The sequence below is a fragment of the Rhopalosiphum padi genome, chromosome 2, assembly GCF_020882245.1.
Source record: "Rhopalosiphum padi isolate XX-2018 chromosome 2, ASM2088224v1, whole genome shotgun sequence".
Taxonomy (NCBI): Eukaryota; Metazoa; Arthropoda; class Insecta; order Hemiptera; family Aphididae; genus Rhopalosiphum; species Rhopalosiphum padi.
Genome location: NC_083598.1, coordinates 43160142 through 43182358, shown reverse-complemented (window position 1 = coordinate 43182358; position 22217 = coordinate 43160142). Strand labels below are relative to the sequence as shown.

The window sequence follows — 22217 nt, the reverse complement described above, 5'->3', positions numbered from 1 at the left end:
AGACGGAATAGGGTCGTATAGATGTAGTTCCGGCGTTTAAAGTATAAACCTAACAGCGCTGGTAGGTAGTACATCGTACATGGGCTATAGCTAATACTATATTTTATGTTTTTAATGACCACTACCCAGGATTATAATTTATAAACACAAACATTTTTTTTTCAAATTTAGTATTTAAATATAAAATAAAAATACTAAAAAAAGATATTCACAATACGTATTCGAGTATATTTTTTAAAATGTATTTAGAATAGTATACAAATACAAAAAAAGTATTCAAATACTTTTAATCGAATAAATTTATTCGAATACTATACAAGACTGGGTTTACACATAGACGTAAAAAATAATAATATATTTATTTGTTTATAATTATTATATATTTTAACACTTATTATTACTACCATTAAACATTGTGTTTGGGAATCGACAATGTGATGTAATTGATATATATATAAAATAAAATAGTCATATACTATTTATATATAGTACTTATAACTTATAAGTACTATATATAAATAATAATTTAGCTCATTTTATACATTGATTGACCTAAATAATTGATAGTGGCTTGCGCTTAAGTGGCCTGCTCTATACGTCATGTGTAATAAAAAAAAATTAATATGACTCAACTGTGTTAAAAGAACTAATATATTCTTAAATAAAACGTGACTAATATGTTAAGTAGATCATAATATATTAAAATAGTGTCTAAAACAGAAGATGACAAATAATGATTATTTTTTGTTGACATAGTATATTTGTTGTTACATATTGTTTGTAAATTGTTTGTTCTTTATTATTGCAAGGTGGGATAGAACGGAATAAGTTATAAAAGAACTTAAGAAGTATGATTATTATCCATTTCATTATTTTACGTTCACATAATTTTTATGCTTCGTATGCATCATCAAATGACAAAAATGAATATTTTTAAACATTATTTTGTAACTATTACAATCATAGTTCTTCCAATTTTGATTATTCCAGCAACATCTAATCCAACATATGATGATTATTTATCAGACTTCGATAGTATGTTTTTTTTATTATTAATTAATTTATTTTTATTTTTTAAATTATTATTGTATTGCTGTTCATACGTAACATATCATTTCTTACATTTTATGTTTTTTTAGTTTACCCAGGAAATTTTAACAAAGATGATGCTGGTATGGTAAAATTTATTTATGAATAAAAATTGTTTATTTAATGGTTATTGCATTGATAATGATATGTAACAGCTTGTAAATTTGTTATAAATTATCCAAAAACCAAAACCATTTATTGTTATTTTGTAACTATTTACTAGAGAGAAACATAACTTACACTGTTTCTTACTTTTAATTTATACACAATAATAATATGTAGTCATTTAGGTAACAAAAATGTTAAGCTTGAAGGTTTTTTAAAAAATTGTATTGTTTATGAAAAAGTAAATCATAAATTATGATAGAAAAAATATAATAAATCTGTTGTATAAAATATTTTTATAAACTCATTAAATATAGCTGTTGGGCATGAATATTAAATAAGTTATTACAAATCGTTTATAACATAGAAAATGTTTTTGACACAATACAATTTTATCTGGCTTTAGACAAGCAACATACATTTAATGTTACTTATAATCTGTAATTTTAATATTTTTTCCACATCGGATTAAAATAAAATTAATATAATTATTTAAAATATGAAAAATGTATGCAAAATTATCCGAAAGAAGGTCGAATAATATTGTTATATCTTATTTAATAAAATAAATTCAATTTTAAAATATATTAGACTTTATGTAAAAACAATTATGTCATAAATAATACTGATACTAAATATTTTTTTTCAGCCGATTTAAAATGTAATATTTTTAACTTATTATTAATATATAAATGGAAACTTGGCATATTTTTAATATTAAGTATTAAAAGGTTGTAATATAGTTAGCCGTTAGTTATAATAGGTTAATAGTTAAGGTTTGTGTGTGTGTAATTTATAGATATTTACTCTATTATTACTTTAAATAATAAATAAATCGTTCGAAACTAATAAAAAAAAATCAATATTTTTAACAAAATAATTTAAATTAAGTACCGTCTAAATCGTAAATACATAACATAAAGTATTTCATTTTAGATTCAAAGCAGAGATTGTATTGATTTTACAGTGAAATGTTTTTTTTTGTGTGCTCGTGTCTTTTTAAACAAAAATAGTTATTAGGTACCTATATATAATAGGTATATAGTTTTTTTAATTTTATATTTGAAACCTTGTAACAGTTTGTTAGACCAATAACGTACTATAAAAACAATCACTAAATATTCAGTCAATATATAGTGAGCTAGGCATTTCATAATTATCGTTAAAACGTTATTAGTTCGTTTAATATTTTTGAACCGTTCAATTATACAATTTGTTATGCTAATCAAACTTAGTTTTATATAATAATTGAGTATGAATTATTTTAAAATTTTACAGATATTCTATTACATATGGCTGGATTTATAGGTAAGTAATTATAATTATAGGGTAGAATTTTATTGTATTTATATCCTTCTTTGAAGAATATGTGACATAATTACAAGCATTGACTTCAATGATCTCAATATAAAAACTATTTTAGTTTTAAATATTTAGTTATTATAAATTTGTACGACACGGAGACCGTTATCGTGGCGTCATGAACCACCTGCAGGTTTAAAACGATGAAGTTTATGTAATATATATAACAATAATATTATGTAGGTATTTAAAGTTATTTACTCGTACAAAGGTATATTGACCTATATATTCTATTTGTTCATTATCTGTCAGTGGGGCGCATGTAAACTCTGCTACAATTCCCTTTTTTTTACTGTAAATTCCACCAGAAAAAAACCAGATAAAATTGGGTTCATGTAAACACTGCTAGTGAAGAAAATCAAGTAGTAGTATAAAATAATACAATATAATATTATTAAAAAAAAATTCTAATATAATGTATTATCATATCCTTCACATTAAATATTTAAATCATAGTAATAAAATCATAATAAATAATCGTTATACCTAATCATGGCCCTCACAAGAGGGGGGGGAAGCTGATGGACCTCGAGTACATGGGCCTGGCTTTTTTAAAGGCCCGCGGGCCCGTTGAAATGTATTTATAATTTTTATAAAGTTTTATAAAGGGCTGGACAAACATTTAGTACAGGGGACCGATATTGTATGTGGGGGCCCTATACCTATAAAATAATCCAAAAATTTATAGTTAATAGTTATGCCTTATATGTATACATAAATGATGTGATACAATTTGTAAATATTCAGTCTTCTATTATTCCATTAGTGTACCTATTTATAAGCATCCTGTAACTCTGCCATTTTTTTTCGATTTCGAATTTTTTTGATGTGGCGGAGTTTACATAATATTCCCATTTCAGGGAAGAAAAAACAACTGACGGAGTTCACAATTGCCCGTCAGTGGTATCAATATTTGAAAATAAAAATAATGATAATGATAATAATGATAATAATAATAATAATAATAATAATAATAATAATACACTTTTGACATTAACCATGGCTAATGATGTTACGCAACGAGATGTATCTTATATACAATATACGAAGCTCCTGATTTTGAGGACTCAAATTCCCCCACCCCACATCCTTTTTGTGGCACATAAAACATATCAAAGCGATTCATCCAGGTTCTGAACGGACAGTCCGCTTAACTACGATCAACGTAAATGGGAACATTTTATGTTGTCAGTCTCTTCTCTTATATAGTGTGGTTCAGTTTTTCTTACCACCGATTTCGGTCTAGTTTCTGTCAAGAGACCAGCTTCGAGTCTTCGCGTCAAAGGTTAGGTTCATTTGTTATGTAATATGTCATTTTTCGTTCATCTTGTATTAATCATAAATACTTAATACTAGGCTTCATTTTTGTATTTGTTTATTCCCGGATATAAATAAAATATCACTTGTAAAGATGCATATTAAGTGTATAGCATATATAGGTACCTTATTATTTATTAATTTTAGACATTTACTACTTAACACGCACGTATCAGACTGTTTTGACTAACATTTGTTTTTTTTGTTAAAAGAGCAACATGCCAACATTATGTTTTCTAGATACTTTAAACCTACAATAATATATATGTTTTGTATGACGACAAGTTATACTATTATTACTATTTCTATAAAAGTCATCTTAAGAAAGTCTTTTTACAAAACATTGAAATAAAAAATTATTTTATGAAACCTTGCACTAACAACCCATACGAAATTTGACACACTAATGTAACAACTAACAAGTTAAAAAAACCAATAAATAATGTAATATTAATTGCTATTCTTCAAACGGCTACAGTATTTTATCCTCAGCAATTTTATATAAGTAAAAATTATATATGTTCCGTACGGTAGTTTATTATTATTAAAAGTTGTAAATATAAAATTCTAGTACCTCTGTCCAAAGGTTCATATCTACATGTACTAAGTTTATAAGTTGCTGCTTTAAAATAATATTAGGGAATAGTTCTGTTCTAAGAGAACATCGACTGATGTTTTGTTTTACATTAATATAATAAATTTACAGGCCATAGTGTCAACGATTATGCTAACGTGAATTTTTCAAGTAAGTATTTTGAAATAACAAAATACATTTTCTAACATTATATATGTCTAAGCTAGAAAGCAATTTCACTCCTCACTTTGACATAAATAACACTGACCACACATTCTACGGGACCTAACCTTTTCGTTGCGAGGGTGAACTTTCACAAATCCTTTCAACTATTTTACAAAATTTACTTAACGTGGGACTACATTCAGGGATATAATATGATACATGGCCTATGGTGTAGATATGTGTGATTGCACGGTAAGCCTCGACCTTGAGCATTCACTACATAATTAAACATTTTAGTGTTTAAAATGAGGGCCTTTAAAACTAAAGTGCAATGTAGATATTTTTGAGGCAGTCTGATACTAATTACATTAAACGAGCCTAAACACTCTAAATACTCTATAATACCATCACGAATGTATCTTAGTAGCATATCCCAGTAGGTCAGGTGTACATTTTTATAATAGGTACATGAATTAAAAATACATTATTTTATTACATGTTATTTTGATAAAAATTTGAACCCCTAACCCCCCTTCCCCTTTCTTGTATCAATAGTAATCACAAAAAAATAAGTTTTTACATATATATTTTATATATTTATTTTTTAGAAAATATAAGTACGTATTTACAGCGATTTTTTTTTTAAATTAAGTTTTATTAATTAATAAAGTAGATTTTGCATGATTGGGTTACATAAATCGACTTTAAAAAAGAATGATATTGTATAAATTTAAAATTTACTGAGATTTTATGCTTATTTATTATTACTAGTTGTATTATTGTTATTTTACAATTATGTATGTTTTTTTGTATGTATACACGATAAGTAGTTGATAGAATTCTTTAATTATCAAAATTATATATGGTTTTAGATAGCAAATTGGATTTAGTTAATACTTCTTTCCAAAAACTTTTGATATTTTTGGTATAACTTAAAAACGAATACTTTTAGATACTTAAAATTTTCTCAAAATGATTATACTATAATATTATTTTTATTATATGATAAAATTAACAAATTTTTTAAAAGACTTTTTGGTCTATTTATAGACAAGCTAAATTTGTAATTGTTTTTAGCATTTTTTTTTATACATTTTGATAAAGAAATATTCAATGGATCAACATTTTTGAAAATTCATTACAAGATCCCATATAGTGATCCTTATAACACCTGTATAAAATTTTTAAGAATACTTGGTTCGTATTCGGTTCTAACATAATATGTCCAATTTTTCTGTTTGAGTCCATATTTTTGATTTCGACAAAAATAAATAAAATTTTATAATTTTATACTTTTATGAACTAGGTAATTTATTTTCACTTTTGTCAAGAATTTTTTACCTTAAAATAAATAATAATATACGACTATTTTATTTTATAGACGAATTTTTTGGTAAGTATTTGTTTTTTTCTGATACATTGTATAATCGACAAGTTTATATTTATTGAATTTTAGGTTGTCACCCGACCCACTCAATATTATCTTATATATAAAAATCTCGTGTCACAGTGTTTGTGTGGGATGATCTCTGATACTACTGGACGGATCTTGATGACATTTTTTATTTTGTGTGTAATTTGTAATCCTAATAATTAAATAGGATAGTTTTTTATCTCAATTAAGGCCCACTATATTTTTGCATTGCATTAATTGTGAAAAAGAAAGTTATAGAATTTTCTAGAAAGATCCACAGTGTTCAAGTATAGGGAGTGACGTCGTATAAAATGGTCCCTAAAGCTTCGTTATAGAAATTTCAATCTTCAAAGGTATAAAAGAGGAAGTTCGGTACGACGTATTCAGTATTATTCAGTGAAGTGTAAGTGTAGTGAAGTTTCTATTGAAGACCTTGAAACATTTAACTGAAATAATTACAAAGTGTTATTTCTTATCCGTCACATTTGGAATTAGAACTTCGTGATTTTGGCTACCCCCCTCCATTTTCCATTGTGTTTAGCAGTATCCCGTACGAAATTTTACTACAAAGGGGCGCCTTTGGAGGTAGACGTTCACTACGCGGCCAATGCCGTGCGAGACAGCTAGTAGTTTTATATAATTAGTGTGTTTGTATGTTGTGATTCGTGATTTTGATCATTTGGTAATCATATATTTATAATATAGATATTATATGAAAACTGTATCCCGTTTAGACGCAAATAATGATTTCTACCGTTGAGTAGGTATAAAACATTTATAACTGCAGGAGATAAAAAAAAATAGAAAATCGGAATGTCGGCTTAGTTTTAAAAACAAAATAAAATCACTTGTAAAAAATAACAGTTATACTAAAATCGTTTTATTAATTATAAAATTTATATTTTTGTTTTTATAGATGTCCAAGGTAAATACCTATTTAATATATCTATATTTTGATTTATTGAAGTTTACATAATTGTTGTTTCACCTGGTGTTCCTATATTGTAGCGTTGTTTGGATAGTTAGAGTATATTTATATATAACTCATACGTTTTTCAAATTAAGAAAAGATTGTTTATTTAATACGTAAAACGATAAATTAATGAATTATACTTAGTATAGCTTAACTTTCATAGATTTTATGCAAAATAAATTAGAATCTGTCTAGATTTCTCTATACTTGAATAACGTAATCCGTTGTTAACCTGAAAACAGATTGTTTACGTACAACTACGAAATGGCGGATTAGGGGTGGACACAGGGGCACGTGCCCTCCTTTCAATTTTCTATCGACAATTTTATGTCGATTATGTCGTTTTAAATTTTTCGTACCTACCTAACTTTTGGAACAGTTTTAGCGGTATACTATGGTGAAACACAAAAGTTTAAATTAATATAATAAATCATTGGTGACGGAGGAACAGCTGGTCTCACACATTAGCATGATAATCACTTTTAATATTGTTTTATTTTTTATAACTATTAATATTGAATGTGTCTTGTGAGTTAATAAAATACATCATATAAATATATAGTAGAATAAACAGACCGTTACCTAACCGCGCCGGTTACACGAATATTAATTTATCAACGGCCGTAATGATTTTGTATTGTACCACGTAAGCATTGTTAAAAAGGCAACTATAATAATTGTTGTTAATACATAAAAGAATCGTCGTATTTTTATTTTTTATATTATATTACGTGGGTGCTAATTGCCATATTTTACTGATTATTTCTATTTTAGATATGTGTGCCGTGTGCGCGAATCGCAACGTCATATCATATTATTATTATATCTATTCGGCGTCACAATTTGTCTTGTCTTATTATTGATTTATTTCATTGTAATTGTATATGTATTGTGTGTGAATTTCATTGAATTTCTAGCGGGTGTTTCCTGTAGACCTGATGACTATACCAGCAGTGAGTTTTTTTTATATTATTATTTAATTTATTATTATACTATTATACATTTATTCTGTTTAGTCAAATCTTTTCTTAAATATTTAATTATCATTGTTGAGCCAGAAGGGTTAACTTCTTCTATATTTTGCATTAACTATCCAAGCTTGAAAGCTCTAAAAGCTGTTCTTATATTATAACTTATAATTGTGTTATTGTTCCCGGCTAGTATGATTCAGTACTATGGTGAGTGGTGACCATGGTATGTTGCGCGTACCTACACACATTGTCGACGGATGTCACTATGTCAGTATAACGTTTGTTCAGTAAACTGTTTAATATGAATTTGGAGACTTCTAATATTTGTGAAACACAAGGAGGAAAACTATGTTTCAATATATATAGTTATAAATTTAGTGAATATCATTATTATAAAAAGTGAATATTTAAATTTTATATTTACTAAGAAATAAAAAATAATTTGTGAGTGTCCTTGACTCTTGTTAATAAATTTAAAAAAATTATAAAAGTATTAAACACACATGGTCAACAAGAGTTTAATAATTGAACAATGACAAAAGAAATCATCAGATGTACCGTTAAAGGTAGTGCAGAAAATGATTTGTAGTATTTGTACATAATACCAAACAAATTAATACGCTGTGATGAGTTACGAAATACGACGATTATACTTCATATTAAAATAAATGTATTATATTTTTATATGACGATACTGTAACGATACAATGGCGATTTATGCATCAATACTTATACTATATTAAAACACACACGCTCACACAATTGTAATCATGCATTCATGCCATTTGAAAACGAAAGTCCTTAACCTGTGAAAGTGATAATGGAAAATGTAGATAGTAAAAGTTTCACTATGGAACCATATCTTGCAATTTTTATAATCGACATTCTGGCTCATTCACCATCAAATGCAATGACTTACGTTTCATAAATCCAAATTATTTGTCTGTGAGTTACTCAATTTCCGTCAGTTACCTACCTCTGATATGATGTTATTAACAAAATAATATTTTAACTAATTTTTGTAGAAAAATACAGTAAGTTAAATTTCAATAGCATTGTTATACTTATTTATAAGGTTTATCTTAATTAATTATATTAAATTATTAACTATGAAAATAAATTATTTATACCGATCGTGTTTTAGCTGACATATTGAGTACGTAATTTATTGGTTTTTATTTTTATTGCGTATTATTTTTATGTGGTGATATGTTTCTCATAATTTATTTTATAAATTTTTGTTAGATATCACCATTAAATAAATAAAAAATCAACGAATATGCTGTGCTTGTGCCATTATAATTTTCCCACCATAATACTATATCAAATCATTTAAATTAATTTTATTCATCCATTAATTGTTCTTTTTCCAGAAACACTGAGTATGTAAATTTTTGTTTAGTTTTATTTTATTCTGTTCGAGGTTAAAAATTTGTTTTGTGACGTTAATTATTTCATATATTAGCGATTAGCAGGGTTGGGGTTACTTTATTTATTGTACCTGGTTCAATTTACAAGTTACTCTAAAACTGTGTAACCAATTACAAGATAATAGATACTTTTATGTTGTGTTACTGAATACAAGTTACATTGATAAATAAAATATGTTTTATTTATTCATATATTATAATAAAATTAACACATTTTAAAAGCTTAATGTATCAAGCATAGACAACCTACTTATATAATAAATCACAATAAAAAAACATGTTTATATAACAGTCTTTAAACATTTGTAAATTGTCTAACGTAACAGTTATAAAATTAGTAGTTAGGCTTTTTATGAAATAAGTGCATGCAACATAGGTATAGTAAAAATAATATAAAAAAGTAATATTTATAGTAATTAAATTATTGACTAATTCAATGATATTTATATAATATAATGATAGGTAATACAGTTTGAAAGCATGAAATTAAATTTAAATAAAATAATTGTATTAATTATGTTTTACTAAAATTAATAAGATTAATTTTCTTTAAAAAAAACTAATTTTTTCAAAATTTTGGTCAGATAAATTTATTATAGTAGTAGCCAGTAGTAGAACATGAATGAATCCAATAAATGAAAATTACCTTTCAACTGGAGTAGAAGAATAGAGATTTGTATTAAATTATACAAATAGTTTTTTACTGTGGCATAATTATTTAAAATTGGAAATGATTTATTTTTATCATTAAACAATTGTCGTTATAAACATCTTGTTCTGTGTTATAAATATTAAATACAGTCAATTACGGCCAAAGATATATAAACATATACCTAATAATATGTTTATATACCTGTGATTACAGTACCAAAATGTTTTTTTAATTTAAATTTTCTAATATGATAATCATACAGTGATAAATATTAAATATAAATATTATATACAATGCAAATTTTAATTGTAACCTAAATTTTAATATAAACTTACAGGAAGATGTGTAACTAGATACAATAGTTAAAAATTACAAAAATAACCGAGTTAAATTACTTAGTTATATGTAACAATTATATGCCCAATCCTGGCGATTAGCAAAAATAGCAACAATGTTAATTTTACATAATTATTAATTAGACATTGGAGTTCAGAAATATTAGAGAGCACATTACTCAAGAAGAATACCTATAAGTTCTTTAAATATTTAAAAAGTCCCCAAACATTTTGTTTAAATTTATTTATTGAAAAATTGAATAATATGCATAGATACACCCGTAAAACTTGAAATACGCAAAACAAAAAGATAGAATTTTTTAATAATACTCTTGAATGCACATAATAATAAAGACAATATTATAAATAGGCAAACATAACATTCAGGTCTTCATGATGAATATTATTTATATATATTAATAATATGATATTATTATATACATATTTTTTATAGGAAGAATTGGTAAATATTTTAAATGTTTATTTATTTACTTTACTGAATTTTTGTTTCTCCTGGTGTATATCATAGCGTTGTTTGGATAGTTAGGACGTATTTATATAAGTCATACGCAGAAAAACTTTTTAATTTTAAAAAAGGTTGTAAAATTTAAAATTTCGTAGATTTTATGCAAAATAAATGACAGTCTATCTAAATTTCTTCTACATTTCTCTATATTTATTATCTAGAATCTAGAATAATTTGTCCAATGTGAAACAAAAGAGACAATCTCTGTGGAAACTGGTTCCAGCTCGACTGTTCGAGCAGCCCTAGGACTATTGTGTATATAAATATATATAAAGTTTATATTATTATACAGTATATAAAGTGTACACTTTAAAAAGTAACTTAACAATTATTGTCCGCAGATGAGATTGGTACGTATTATTTATTTATTTATTTTGTATATATTATAATTATGATATTTCGTGTGAAACATGGCCTAGAATTTTAGATCCTGAGTGGAGAATTCTTATGAATTATGTATTAATACATTTTTTTTTGGAACCAAAAACTGATTGGGTCTTAAATACAATTTTTAAACAAATAGGTTCTACCTATAAACTATAATCTATATGTTAAAATAAATTAGAGATTACCAAAAAGTAATATCTTATATTTATTCAGTAAAATAATATATTACTAATTCGAAAATGCAAATGTGCAATACCTATTATTAGTTTATTAAAATGCAAATGGACTCTAATAGTTTGTACTTCATTTTCATTCTTCATAATATAGGTTTAATAACAACTGGTTGATCCCAGTTTATTTTAAATATATCCATTATTTAGAAATTAAATTTTAAAAATTATGTCCTACTGGCTTTTTTAAATCACGATAATTCATAATACATTATAAGTTTTATTTTTATTTTTTATATTACTTTATCACCAACAATTAGAATATTTTTTTTTCTTTTTTAGATATAAGTATGTAATTATTATAATTTTTAAATTGATATTTATTGATATTTTCTACATGGTAAAATAAATGAGAGATTTCCGAAAAGTTAAAATATCTTATTTTGATTGAGTAAAAAATGTAATTCTAATTTCAAAATACAATATTATTAATTATTGTATCACCAAATTTTACTTCCACGCAATTAAAAAAGTTCTAATCAAACAAAAAAAAAATAATTAAACAACCAAATGGTTATACAGTAGAACTTTTTTATTTCAAACTGACATAATTTTTTTTCACTTTAAAAACTATAAGAAGATATTATAGTTTGAGGTTTATGTAACTCTCTTAAGGAATTTCCGAATATTTTGAAATTCTGATTATTCATAAATTTTAATACATTTCAATAGTTATTAATTAGGCATAACTAATTGGTAACGTTATTAATTACATTTTTTTAGATGTGTTACGTGGTACGTAGATGTTATTATTATTTTAATTTTATTTGTATGAAATTTCAAATTCGCATTAACAAAATGTATAATGTGCTATATAAACCAAAAACTTGTAAAAACGATTTTTTTACACCGAACCAATTAATTCATTTTTAAATTTAACTGTTTAGTACCCTTATAATTGTCATCATTGTTATAGCGATATCATTTTATTTTTAATGTCTCACATCATTGCTTCTGGCAAAGTGTCAATAATGCTAACTTTGCGTTGGACCGGTATCGCTGATAACTTATAAAATATCATGAACAGTTAAATTGTGCTTTTAGGACACAAATTAATTACTCTATGGTCTGAGACACTACGGCGTTGTTGTTGTCCTTTTCTTCACAATTTTTATATAAATCATAAAACGTCGTATAATATATTATTATTCAATCGTTATCGCTTGTATGATGTAACTGATTGTAATATTTGAAAGCTCTGCTTTTGTGCGCCCTTCGTCAACATCGACCTTCATCACCTTCTGAATAAATTAGTATTATTTCTTTTTGTGAAAGTTGGTGGATCATCGCCAAAAATATACGACATTTTCAATATTAATGATTTAGTATTGATATTATGATTAAAATTATATATCATTATATCAAGATACTACATACAATTGTATCTAATGAAAAATTGTTTGTAAAAAAACGACGAAAGATGATTTAATATTCTTGCCTTAAAGTTTAATAATAGGTAAATTTATAATAATATTAAAGCTAATAACACAAAATAAATATCTAAAAATCATTTCTACGCAGGCCGCCAGACCATAACTAGTTTTTAATTTTTTTCGGTTTAAATATGTAAATATCTATTATTTAACTCTTACAAAAATAATTTTTACATATTTCAAAATGAATAAAAAAATTATTATTTACAGCCTTTGAAAACAGTACGTATTATTTCTTTATTTTGTATATAATTAAGGTATTTCGCGTAAAACATATGGCTACAATTATTGATTTTGAGGCGAGAATTTTGATTAATGTGTTTTTTTCATTTTTTTTTTTTCGTAATGGCTAATGTATGCTTCTATGGATATATATTTTTGGTATAACATTGATTTAGCTGGTAAAATCTGTGATCAAAATTAACAAAACAGCAGTCCAAAATGGGAATATTTACCCAGTACCAGTTCTCAGCAATAAATAGTTTATTGTAATCAATCATGAAATTATTTGATTTAAATAGAACTATTTGATTCTAAACTACAATATAAAACTAATGGGTTATTACAATCATCAAAAATAATTTTAGATTTATGCTTAAGTTTGTTTTTTAATCGCAATATAAACAATTTAAAAGGGAACTTTTTTAAATTTTCAAATTATTGACTGTTAGAACATTTTTTTATTGACGTAAATATTTATAAAAAATAATTACTTAAATCAAAACTTAACAGTTTATTTGTTTAAAAATAGCTTGAAAATATCTTATATATTTAGAAAATGATAACATGCATTAACATTTAGTAAAACGTATAAAGAATGATTATTCGTTATTAATTACAATAAAATAATAAAATCAATTTTATCAAAAACTTGTTTAGTTTAAAAATCCTTGTCTTTTCATAAGTTTTTTCCATTCCCTAAGAGAACTATCGGATATTAATTACTCTTAATCCCTAATAATTTACCGACTTGATTCAATTTTCTACTAGAAATTAGCACAGCCTTTTAAATTGAAGTATTTTTCACATTATATAAAATCTATTTTAAACACAATAATATGAAAAACAAGTATTTATTTTAAATTTTATACTTGATGATGTATAATATATTAATATGTATATTGAATATCGTTATATCAGTATAGGTACCTATTTTATAACAGTACATACCATAAATTTTAACAATTTCATATAATATACTATAAAATGTCAGTGTATTTAGAGGTAAATTAATGTATACTTTTTTCATTTAAATATAGGTGTTACAAGTAATGTTGATAAAATTATTAGATTGGCATTATTCTTAAAAAAATTTAATCTTATAAAATTCTTTTATAAAATAAGATGTTGATTTTTTTTAATTTAAATATGGTATTTAAATATAATTTAAAATACTTTTAAAAAGTACTCAGAAAGTCAGATTATTTAAAAAAAATACTCACGAAAATTGTATTTTAAATACCATAAAAATACTTCTACACGTATTTAAATACAATAGTATTCAAATATTTACAAGACTGCATCCATTATTAACAATAGTAATTGCTATTTTTTAGCGAATGAACTAATTGGTAAGTAAATATTATTATTATTTTCTAATTTTATTTGTATGAAATTTTGTTATTGAAAACATTTTTTTAAAATTATTTCCAATAAAAGAAAACATCATATTTTTGTAAACAAATTATATTTTTTATCATTACATTATAGTATATTACTTTTTTACATTCTGAAGCTAAATATTTTTCGAAATATTTAACATTAAATTAAAAAATGATAAATTATGCATTAAAACAATAAAATCTTTAAAATATGAGTATGTAGAAAAAACCTAAAATATACATTAAAATTTTTGAAATTTGAAATCCTTGTTTTAAAAAAGAAATATCAATCGAATCTAGTTTCTTTTATCTATTTCTTAAACAAATATATATTTATATATTAATGTATGAATACTCCTGATAATATTTTGCATTATTGCAAATTAATCATTGAAATTAAAAATATGTAACGTCATTCAAAAAAGTTGAAAGTTAAAAATTATAATTTTTAGACATGTTGTTTTAATTCAACTGGATATTATGTAAAAATAATATTTTCTACAAAGTCCTTAAATCATTTTGAAATAATGAGTGTTATTCGATAAAAGAATCATATAGTATAATATTAAATATAGTATATTATGATATGTACGTATTTAAAAATTAATTAAAAAATGATTGTCCACAGGTGATCTTGGTACGTGTTATTTTTTTATTTTGTATAATATATATAATAATGGTATATTGAGGGAAATATGGCCAACAATTTTTGATTTTTAAAAGAGAATTTAAAAAAAAAGTGTTTTTGTTTTTAGGAATAGTAAAAATCCTAACATTCTCAAATCTACAATACAGTAGACCAATCCATCAGTTTTTTTTTTATTATTCAACTCTGATAACCGATAAAAGTAGCTCTAAATTCTGTCTCAAAAAAAATAATCAGTCATACGACCAATTGTGATCCAATACCGCGTATTTCCTAAAAACAACCAGTAATTTTGGGGGAGGAGGGTGACGGTCCCCAAATTATATATAATAATATTAGTAGAAGGAATATTACTCCAATGTAAATGCTCATACGTTCTATCGGGAAACGTCAGCTAGCAAGGTGGACGAAATTTGTCCTCAAAGCTAAGTATGGCCAAAGGAATTGTCAGACAGTAGCACGAAAACTGATAATTATTTTTTTAGGCTGGGTAAAGTCATTCATGTTAATAAATTTGTAAAACCAACTGGACGATGCCAGTTTAAATTAAAAATGTATCCATTATCTAGAAATTAAATTGAATGGTTCAATCAAAACCTATAAGTCACTAAATTTATGAAATGAACTCCTATTGGCTATTTTGAAATCACAATAATTAATAAAACATATTTTTTAAAACGTATTATTTTTTAATATTTTTTTATCACTCGCAATTATAATGATTCTTTTTTTGCAGTTAAAATTGGAAGTAAGTATTATATTTTTCAAATTGACATATAATTAGTTAACCATATGATGCTTTGTAAATACAGTTATTATTTTATTGTAATATAAATAGAACTTTTTGGTTTCAAATTACAGTATTAAAACATTTAAAAGCAATATGTTCTATCTATATCGTAAAATAAATTAGAGGTTACCAAACAGTTATTTCATATTAAATTAATTGTGTAAAAATGTAATAGGTACTGTAGGTGATGGTTCAATATTATAAATGTTGTAATACCAAACTGTAAAGACCAAACAATTTCTAACCAATTGAAAAAAATAATATAACAACCAAGTGGTTTATGACATTTTTTTATTTACTCTAAAAGATGGTATTATAAAGTTTAAAGTTTAAGTAGTTCTCCTGCAGAATTATTGAACATTTAAAAATTCTGATATTTCGTAAATTCTGTTAATAACGATAGACCTCGATTTTGTATACTAATATTAAATCATTTATCCTGTAGAAAGGTAACTATGTATATTTTATAATAATGAAATTATTTTTTTTTTTCATATTATTAAAGTTATGAGAGGTACGTAAAGAGTATTATTTTCTAATAGACAATTAAAATTAAGTTTGTAGCTTTGATTTAAAACTGATGAATGTGGTATTGTATAAAAATTTCTCAGTCAATAAGTATAACTGGTAACATATACTTAATCGTAACATTGGGAATACTACTCATGTAATTTTAGTTTATTTAAGTATTTAACGTTCAGAAGATTCTATGCGAATCAAAAACGTTATTTAGGAATGCCATAATTATATGATAAAACGAATGGTTCGCATTTATAAGAAAGTTATTCTATACTTTGTAGTTTATCAGTATTGGAATTTAACATTTGCACATTAAAGTAACAACGGTAAAATATTTCGAATGCTCATTGCTAGTTGAATAAAAGTTTCCCAATTTTGTAGGCATTTTGCGCATCATACTTTTATACATTTATTTAATATATAAATACGAGCCCTATTATATAAATATTAAATATCAATCATATGAGCAAATAATACAAACATTTGTTTAATAGAACAGTATAGATGTTTAAAATCAATGATTATTAGTTATTTAACATTAAGCTATTTCGCGTCCAAATATATGTTTTATAACTACAATTATGTAATGAAACAATTTGATGTGTCCAAAAGAATCTTATAATATTTTAAATGCTTTGTGCGGAACTGCGGAACTGTGTTGTTTATTTAATTTATTTTTTAGCCCTGAATTCATTCGAATAGATTATAAAATATGTACTCAAATTACAAAATGCAATATGACCGGTTTTCTTGAAATTATGGTTGTAAAGTCTACGAGTTTCTATGTCTTGACTCAAAACCTAAGTTTTTACTTTATAATATAATATTAACCTTTTATAAGGTGAATCAAAAAGTTTTACTTAACGTCTTATAACACGAAGGTTTTAAGGAGCCATTAATATCATGTTTTGATCATTACTTATCTAATTAAAGGTAAAGAGTAAAGGGTTTTTGGAATAAGATCTTGTTTTCCTGACATCCTTTCTGGTGTTCAACGAGGAGGTAAAAAAAACAAAAATTCTCTACTGTAGGTTGGTTATATTAGTTTAGGTTAGTAGACTACTACATATTGCTAAATTTAAATAAAGACAATGTTAGATAATTTATATTCTAATAATATTGTGAGATAGTATTATAGAGTATATTGTATAATCCTAATTATTAATTAGTATGTTAATCATTTTATTCCAGAATATTTCAGTAAGTGCATTTTATATAGAAAAATATATTTAATTTAATGTATGGAACGTTATAACTCAATGTATAAAATTTGAGTCTCATAACTTTTATAATGATAATCATTCTTTTAAATTTTCACTTACTGAGAACCATATGTATAAAACTGTTTTATAAGACATTGGGTACGATTATATAATTATTATCACATACTCGGTTGATATATTTATATACAAAATTCAAACATCAAAAAGACTCCACACACGTAGCAATCAAGGTTCAAAAAATGATCTATTTATAATTTACTAGCTGAAAAACCGGCGTTGCCCGGGAAAAAGTTATCTCAGGTGAAATCGAGATTTTTTTACATTATATTAGTAATAGCTAACTCGGCAAACGTATATGTATTTTTTAATTGTTTAATAATGTTTGTTATTTCTTCTAAGTGGTTACTAGGTTCCTAAAAAGATGTATAATTAATTTTTTTTATAATATTAACCATCCCCAATTTCGACCCCTTACAACCCTTTTTAGTATTAAAAAGTAGCATATGTCCTTTCTCCGTGTCTAAACTATCTTTGTACCAAATTAAATCGGTTCAATAGTTTCGGAGTATATTCAATACAAACAATCAAATCTTTCCTCTCTATAATATTAGTATAAATTAGTATAGATAATTTGTGATGCAGAACATAGTTTATATTTGGTTCTTGAAACCAAACGTTGAGAGATTTCTACAAGGTACTTAACATGGTATGGTCCGGGTTTATTGACATTGCAAACATATTTAATTTACGGTTCTTCTATGGAATTTTTAACCTTTATTTTTGGTTCATTTCACGGGTACGATGTATAACTATAAATATCAAAAGTTCACCTTGGATTTTTGAAGCATTCATATAGGACTCATATAAATATGAAACGCAATTTGAAAAGTATTATCAATAATTTAAGCAAACCTATATTATTTCTTTTGATTTAAAATAAATTTCTAACAGACAATTTTAAATGCGTGTGTGTATATATATTATATATATACTTTTATTTTATTTTATACTCGATATGGTAAGATCAAATACAAATTATATCACATTAAAATAAGTAACAATTTATCAATTTTATTTTTTAGTTGAAATTCTTAATCGTACGTATGTTCTTAATTTAATTGTGTGTAAAATATATTTATGACTATTTAAGTGCGTTTTCTACTAAATATTTAAATATAGATACTATTAATATAACTTTTTGTACAATATTGAATTAAATTTTCAGCCATTTTGATTAACAGTATTTTGATAAACATTTTTATTGAAATTATACTAAATAAATTGAAAAATTATAATGTCAATAAATAACTGAATAACCTAAACAATAAAAATACAAATAAGTGTAGAAAAATAGTAATTTACTATATTTTTCTATATAAATATTTTATTATCTCATTTTTATCATTTTATCTAAATAATATTTTATTACTATTATCCATCGATCTATTAATTAGTTTAATTAGTTGTAGAGGAATATAATAAGTATTATAAATATTCTGAAAGTTGAATTTAACTTTTAAATTTGTTTTATTTTAAAACTTCTTGCTAATACGTTTGTACAGAACACAAGTTTGCACAATCACTTTATGCATATTTTATAATTTTTTAAAAACTTAATTAATAAACATAACCCAATAACACGTAACAGTTATAACAACATAAATTATAATAATAGTTAATACAATATAATTAGTCTGACCATCTGTGCCACATAGTTATTAGGTCTACGCGGGGCAGTCATCTACCCATGCCCCTTTGACGTCATCCCTGGGCCTAGGCTATTATCCCATCTATCAATTTTTTTGATATTTTTTAGTTATTTACTTCTACACTACTTATATAAAACAATTATAACATTTTACAGAATTTGCAGTCCATTACCTAGCTAATTATCAATGTATGTATTATTTTGTACCAATATTAACTATAAATAATAAAACATTACTAATGTAATATATATTATAAGCATGTTATTTGTTGCAAAATAATAACTGAGTTGTGTTATAATTTGTATTTATATTAACTAATTATGAATTAAGTACAAAGTGTTTTATAAAGAACGCATTTTTGAAATTCGGGGTAATTATTTGTTGTTGGGTGGGTGACATTGTTCTTATAATTTCTGCTAACTATTGGTTTTGAAGTTATTAAAGTGGTTATTATTTTCGTGTCCACCATCGGACACCATCGGAATTGGACAATACATTGTCATTGTGTATTTTGAATCAATGGATCATACTAAAACTAAACGAAGAGCATTCGTTAATTGTATTTTAACGAGGTAGCGTTCTGACGATGTGAAAAAAATCAAATGCATCTAGCGATTAGCGAGTAACTGTTTGGTGTGGCATTTGAGATAGGTGGGATGATTGGGCCAACCTTTTTTGAATATGAACGTGGAGTCATGGAAATGTAAGAAAAGAGAATGGAGATCGTTTTCGTGTTTCACAATTAAATCTTAACTCGTAGTGAAACAATATGTATCATTTATAATGCGTATTTCTAATAAAATTAAATACTGCGTTCCTTATGAAACAGCCTTTATATACAAATAATTCGGATCAGGGTTCTTCTCCGGGTTTTGCGGTAATACCTTTTATTTTAATTGTTAATAAATGAGTTTTAAGTGTAGTAACACCCGAAGAGGGTACATGGCTGTTGTTATTTTTATTTATGTATATAATTTACCTCTTGTGTACATAATTCATTGCACACACATATTATATTTATATCACGCACACACTCTAGTCTACTACCTTCTCATTTATATGTATGTGCACTTATACATGCATACACATATAAGATATAAATTATATGTGGATTTAGTTATATGACAAATTAATTTACCTACCCAATTATAACTGGAATCTTATCATTAGTTACTGAAACAAGGAACAGTAAACAGGTTTAATATTAATTAAGGAAACACTCAATGTACTTAACAGTCGTTAACACGTTTAAAAGAAGATTTTTTTATTATTTGAAAAATACAATTATGAATTTATAACCTTACACCACTCCTTACATATGATCCTCACCGGACACACACGCAGTGAGTGTGAAGTTGTACGTATCCGGCAGATGGTTTTTAAGTACGGTCCAAGTGGAGCTAGATGTTACCTGCTACTTACTTTAATTTGTGTTAAGGACATAACATTATTATTTATTATTTACTGATCACTAATGACTATATTATAATGTGTGAATGTGTATACCTACCCTAAGATTCTGATGTTGACTCCTTTCCAGTCATTGACTGAAAAGGGTGGTTATCCTAACACATATAATCCTATTGGTAATCAATCAACCAATCTAATAACTAATCTAATAACTTTGCAGATTATGTCAACCCTAATATTGATCTATTGACGACATACTGTGGTGCTCTGAATATCTATGAAAATAATACTCGTAAAACATATTATCGTAAGATTTTCACTGATGCTCAACAGAAATTATTAGAAAGAAATATTAATTAATAAATAATGCATGTTTACAATCAATCAAAAGTTAAATATAACAATCAAATACATTAATTAAGAAATATTTTTGTAACAAATTGCAATGAACCATAAAATATGTATATGTACGTTTAGATTTATGTTATAATTATATCATTAAATGGGATAAAAAAACAAAAGCAGAATGAAGGAATCTATTTATTTTATACATTGTAATTTTTGTCACTTGAAACATAAAAAATATGCATATAATAAAAAAATAAATACAATAATTATAATTTTTGTACTTAATCACGTCTAAAATTACGCTATTTAATTACGCTATATATTATTCTCTTTGTACCAGGTGAGCTATTATTATGAATACAATTTTTATTATTTATATATAATAATAGCTGTCCTACCCGGCGTTGCTCGGGCAAAAGTGACCTCTGGTTAGGTACGACTCTAATCGGTGTCGTGGTTGCGTGTGTATATACTTGATTCAGGCCCGATTCGCCGACACCCAATTCGCCGACTACTCGTTTCGCTGACGCGAAAACCGGTTACCGGTAAAAATGAAAAAAGTTTCAATTCCCCGACAAAACGTAGTTTCATAAAATACAAAAATAATTTTTATGTAGAAATCTAGAATATTACAATCTACCATCAAAATGTTGATAAAACTATACTATGATATTATTGGCATTTGTCAGTTGACAGTATAAGTAATCATTGCATCGTCAGTTTGTTATATAGTAATATTAAATTTAAAATGTCGTGGCTTATAATAACTTCTGAGCGAGATGGCCAACTTTTAGTTTTGGATAATTTTATACATCGTATTGATAGAACAAGAGGTTCTAACCACTATTATAAATGTATTGATAATTGTGGAGGTCGAGCAATACACAGAGAAGATTCCAATATTGCTATAATGTCAAAAACGCATAACCATCCGACGCATGGAATCCAATTGGCTGAACGTGGTTTTCGAAATAAGCTTAAAGTGAGTTTGTTTTAATTTATACAATT

General features: G+C 25.2%; 1 protein-coding gene across 2 annotated transcripts; it reads left to right on the top strand.

Moving 5' to 3' along the window:
- Positions 1-870: 870 nt before the first annotated feature.
- On the top strand, positions 871-21481 carry LOC132923082 (uncharacterized). 2 transcript variants are annotated; one of them, XM_060986891.1, is made up of 4 exons: positions 871-1035; positions 1140-1172; positions 2473-2502; positions 21082-21481. In XM_060986891.1, the coding sequence occupies exons 1-4, from the start codon at positions 894-896 to the stop codon at positions 21219-21221; spliced, it is 345 nt and encodes a 114-aa protein (XP_060842874.1). In that variant the 5' UTR covers positions 871-893; the 3' UTR covers positions 21222-21481. The 2 variants fall into 2 exon arrangements, with proteins under 2 accessions (XP_060842874.1, XP_060842873.1); XM_060986890.1 differs by lacking the exon at positions 21082-21481 and adding an exon at positions 7917-9080.
- The last annotated feature ends 736 nt before the right edge of the window (positions 21482-22217 follow it).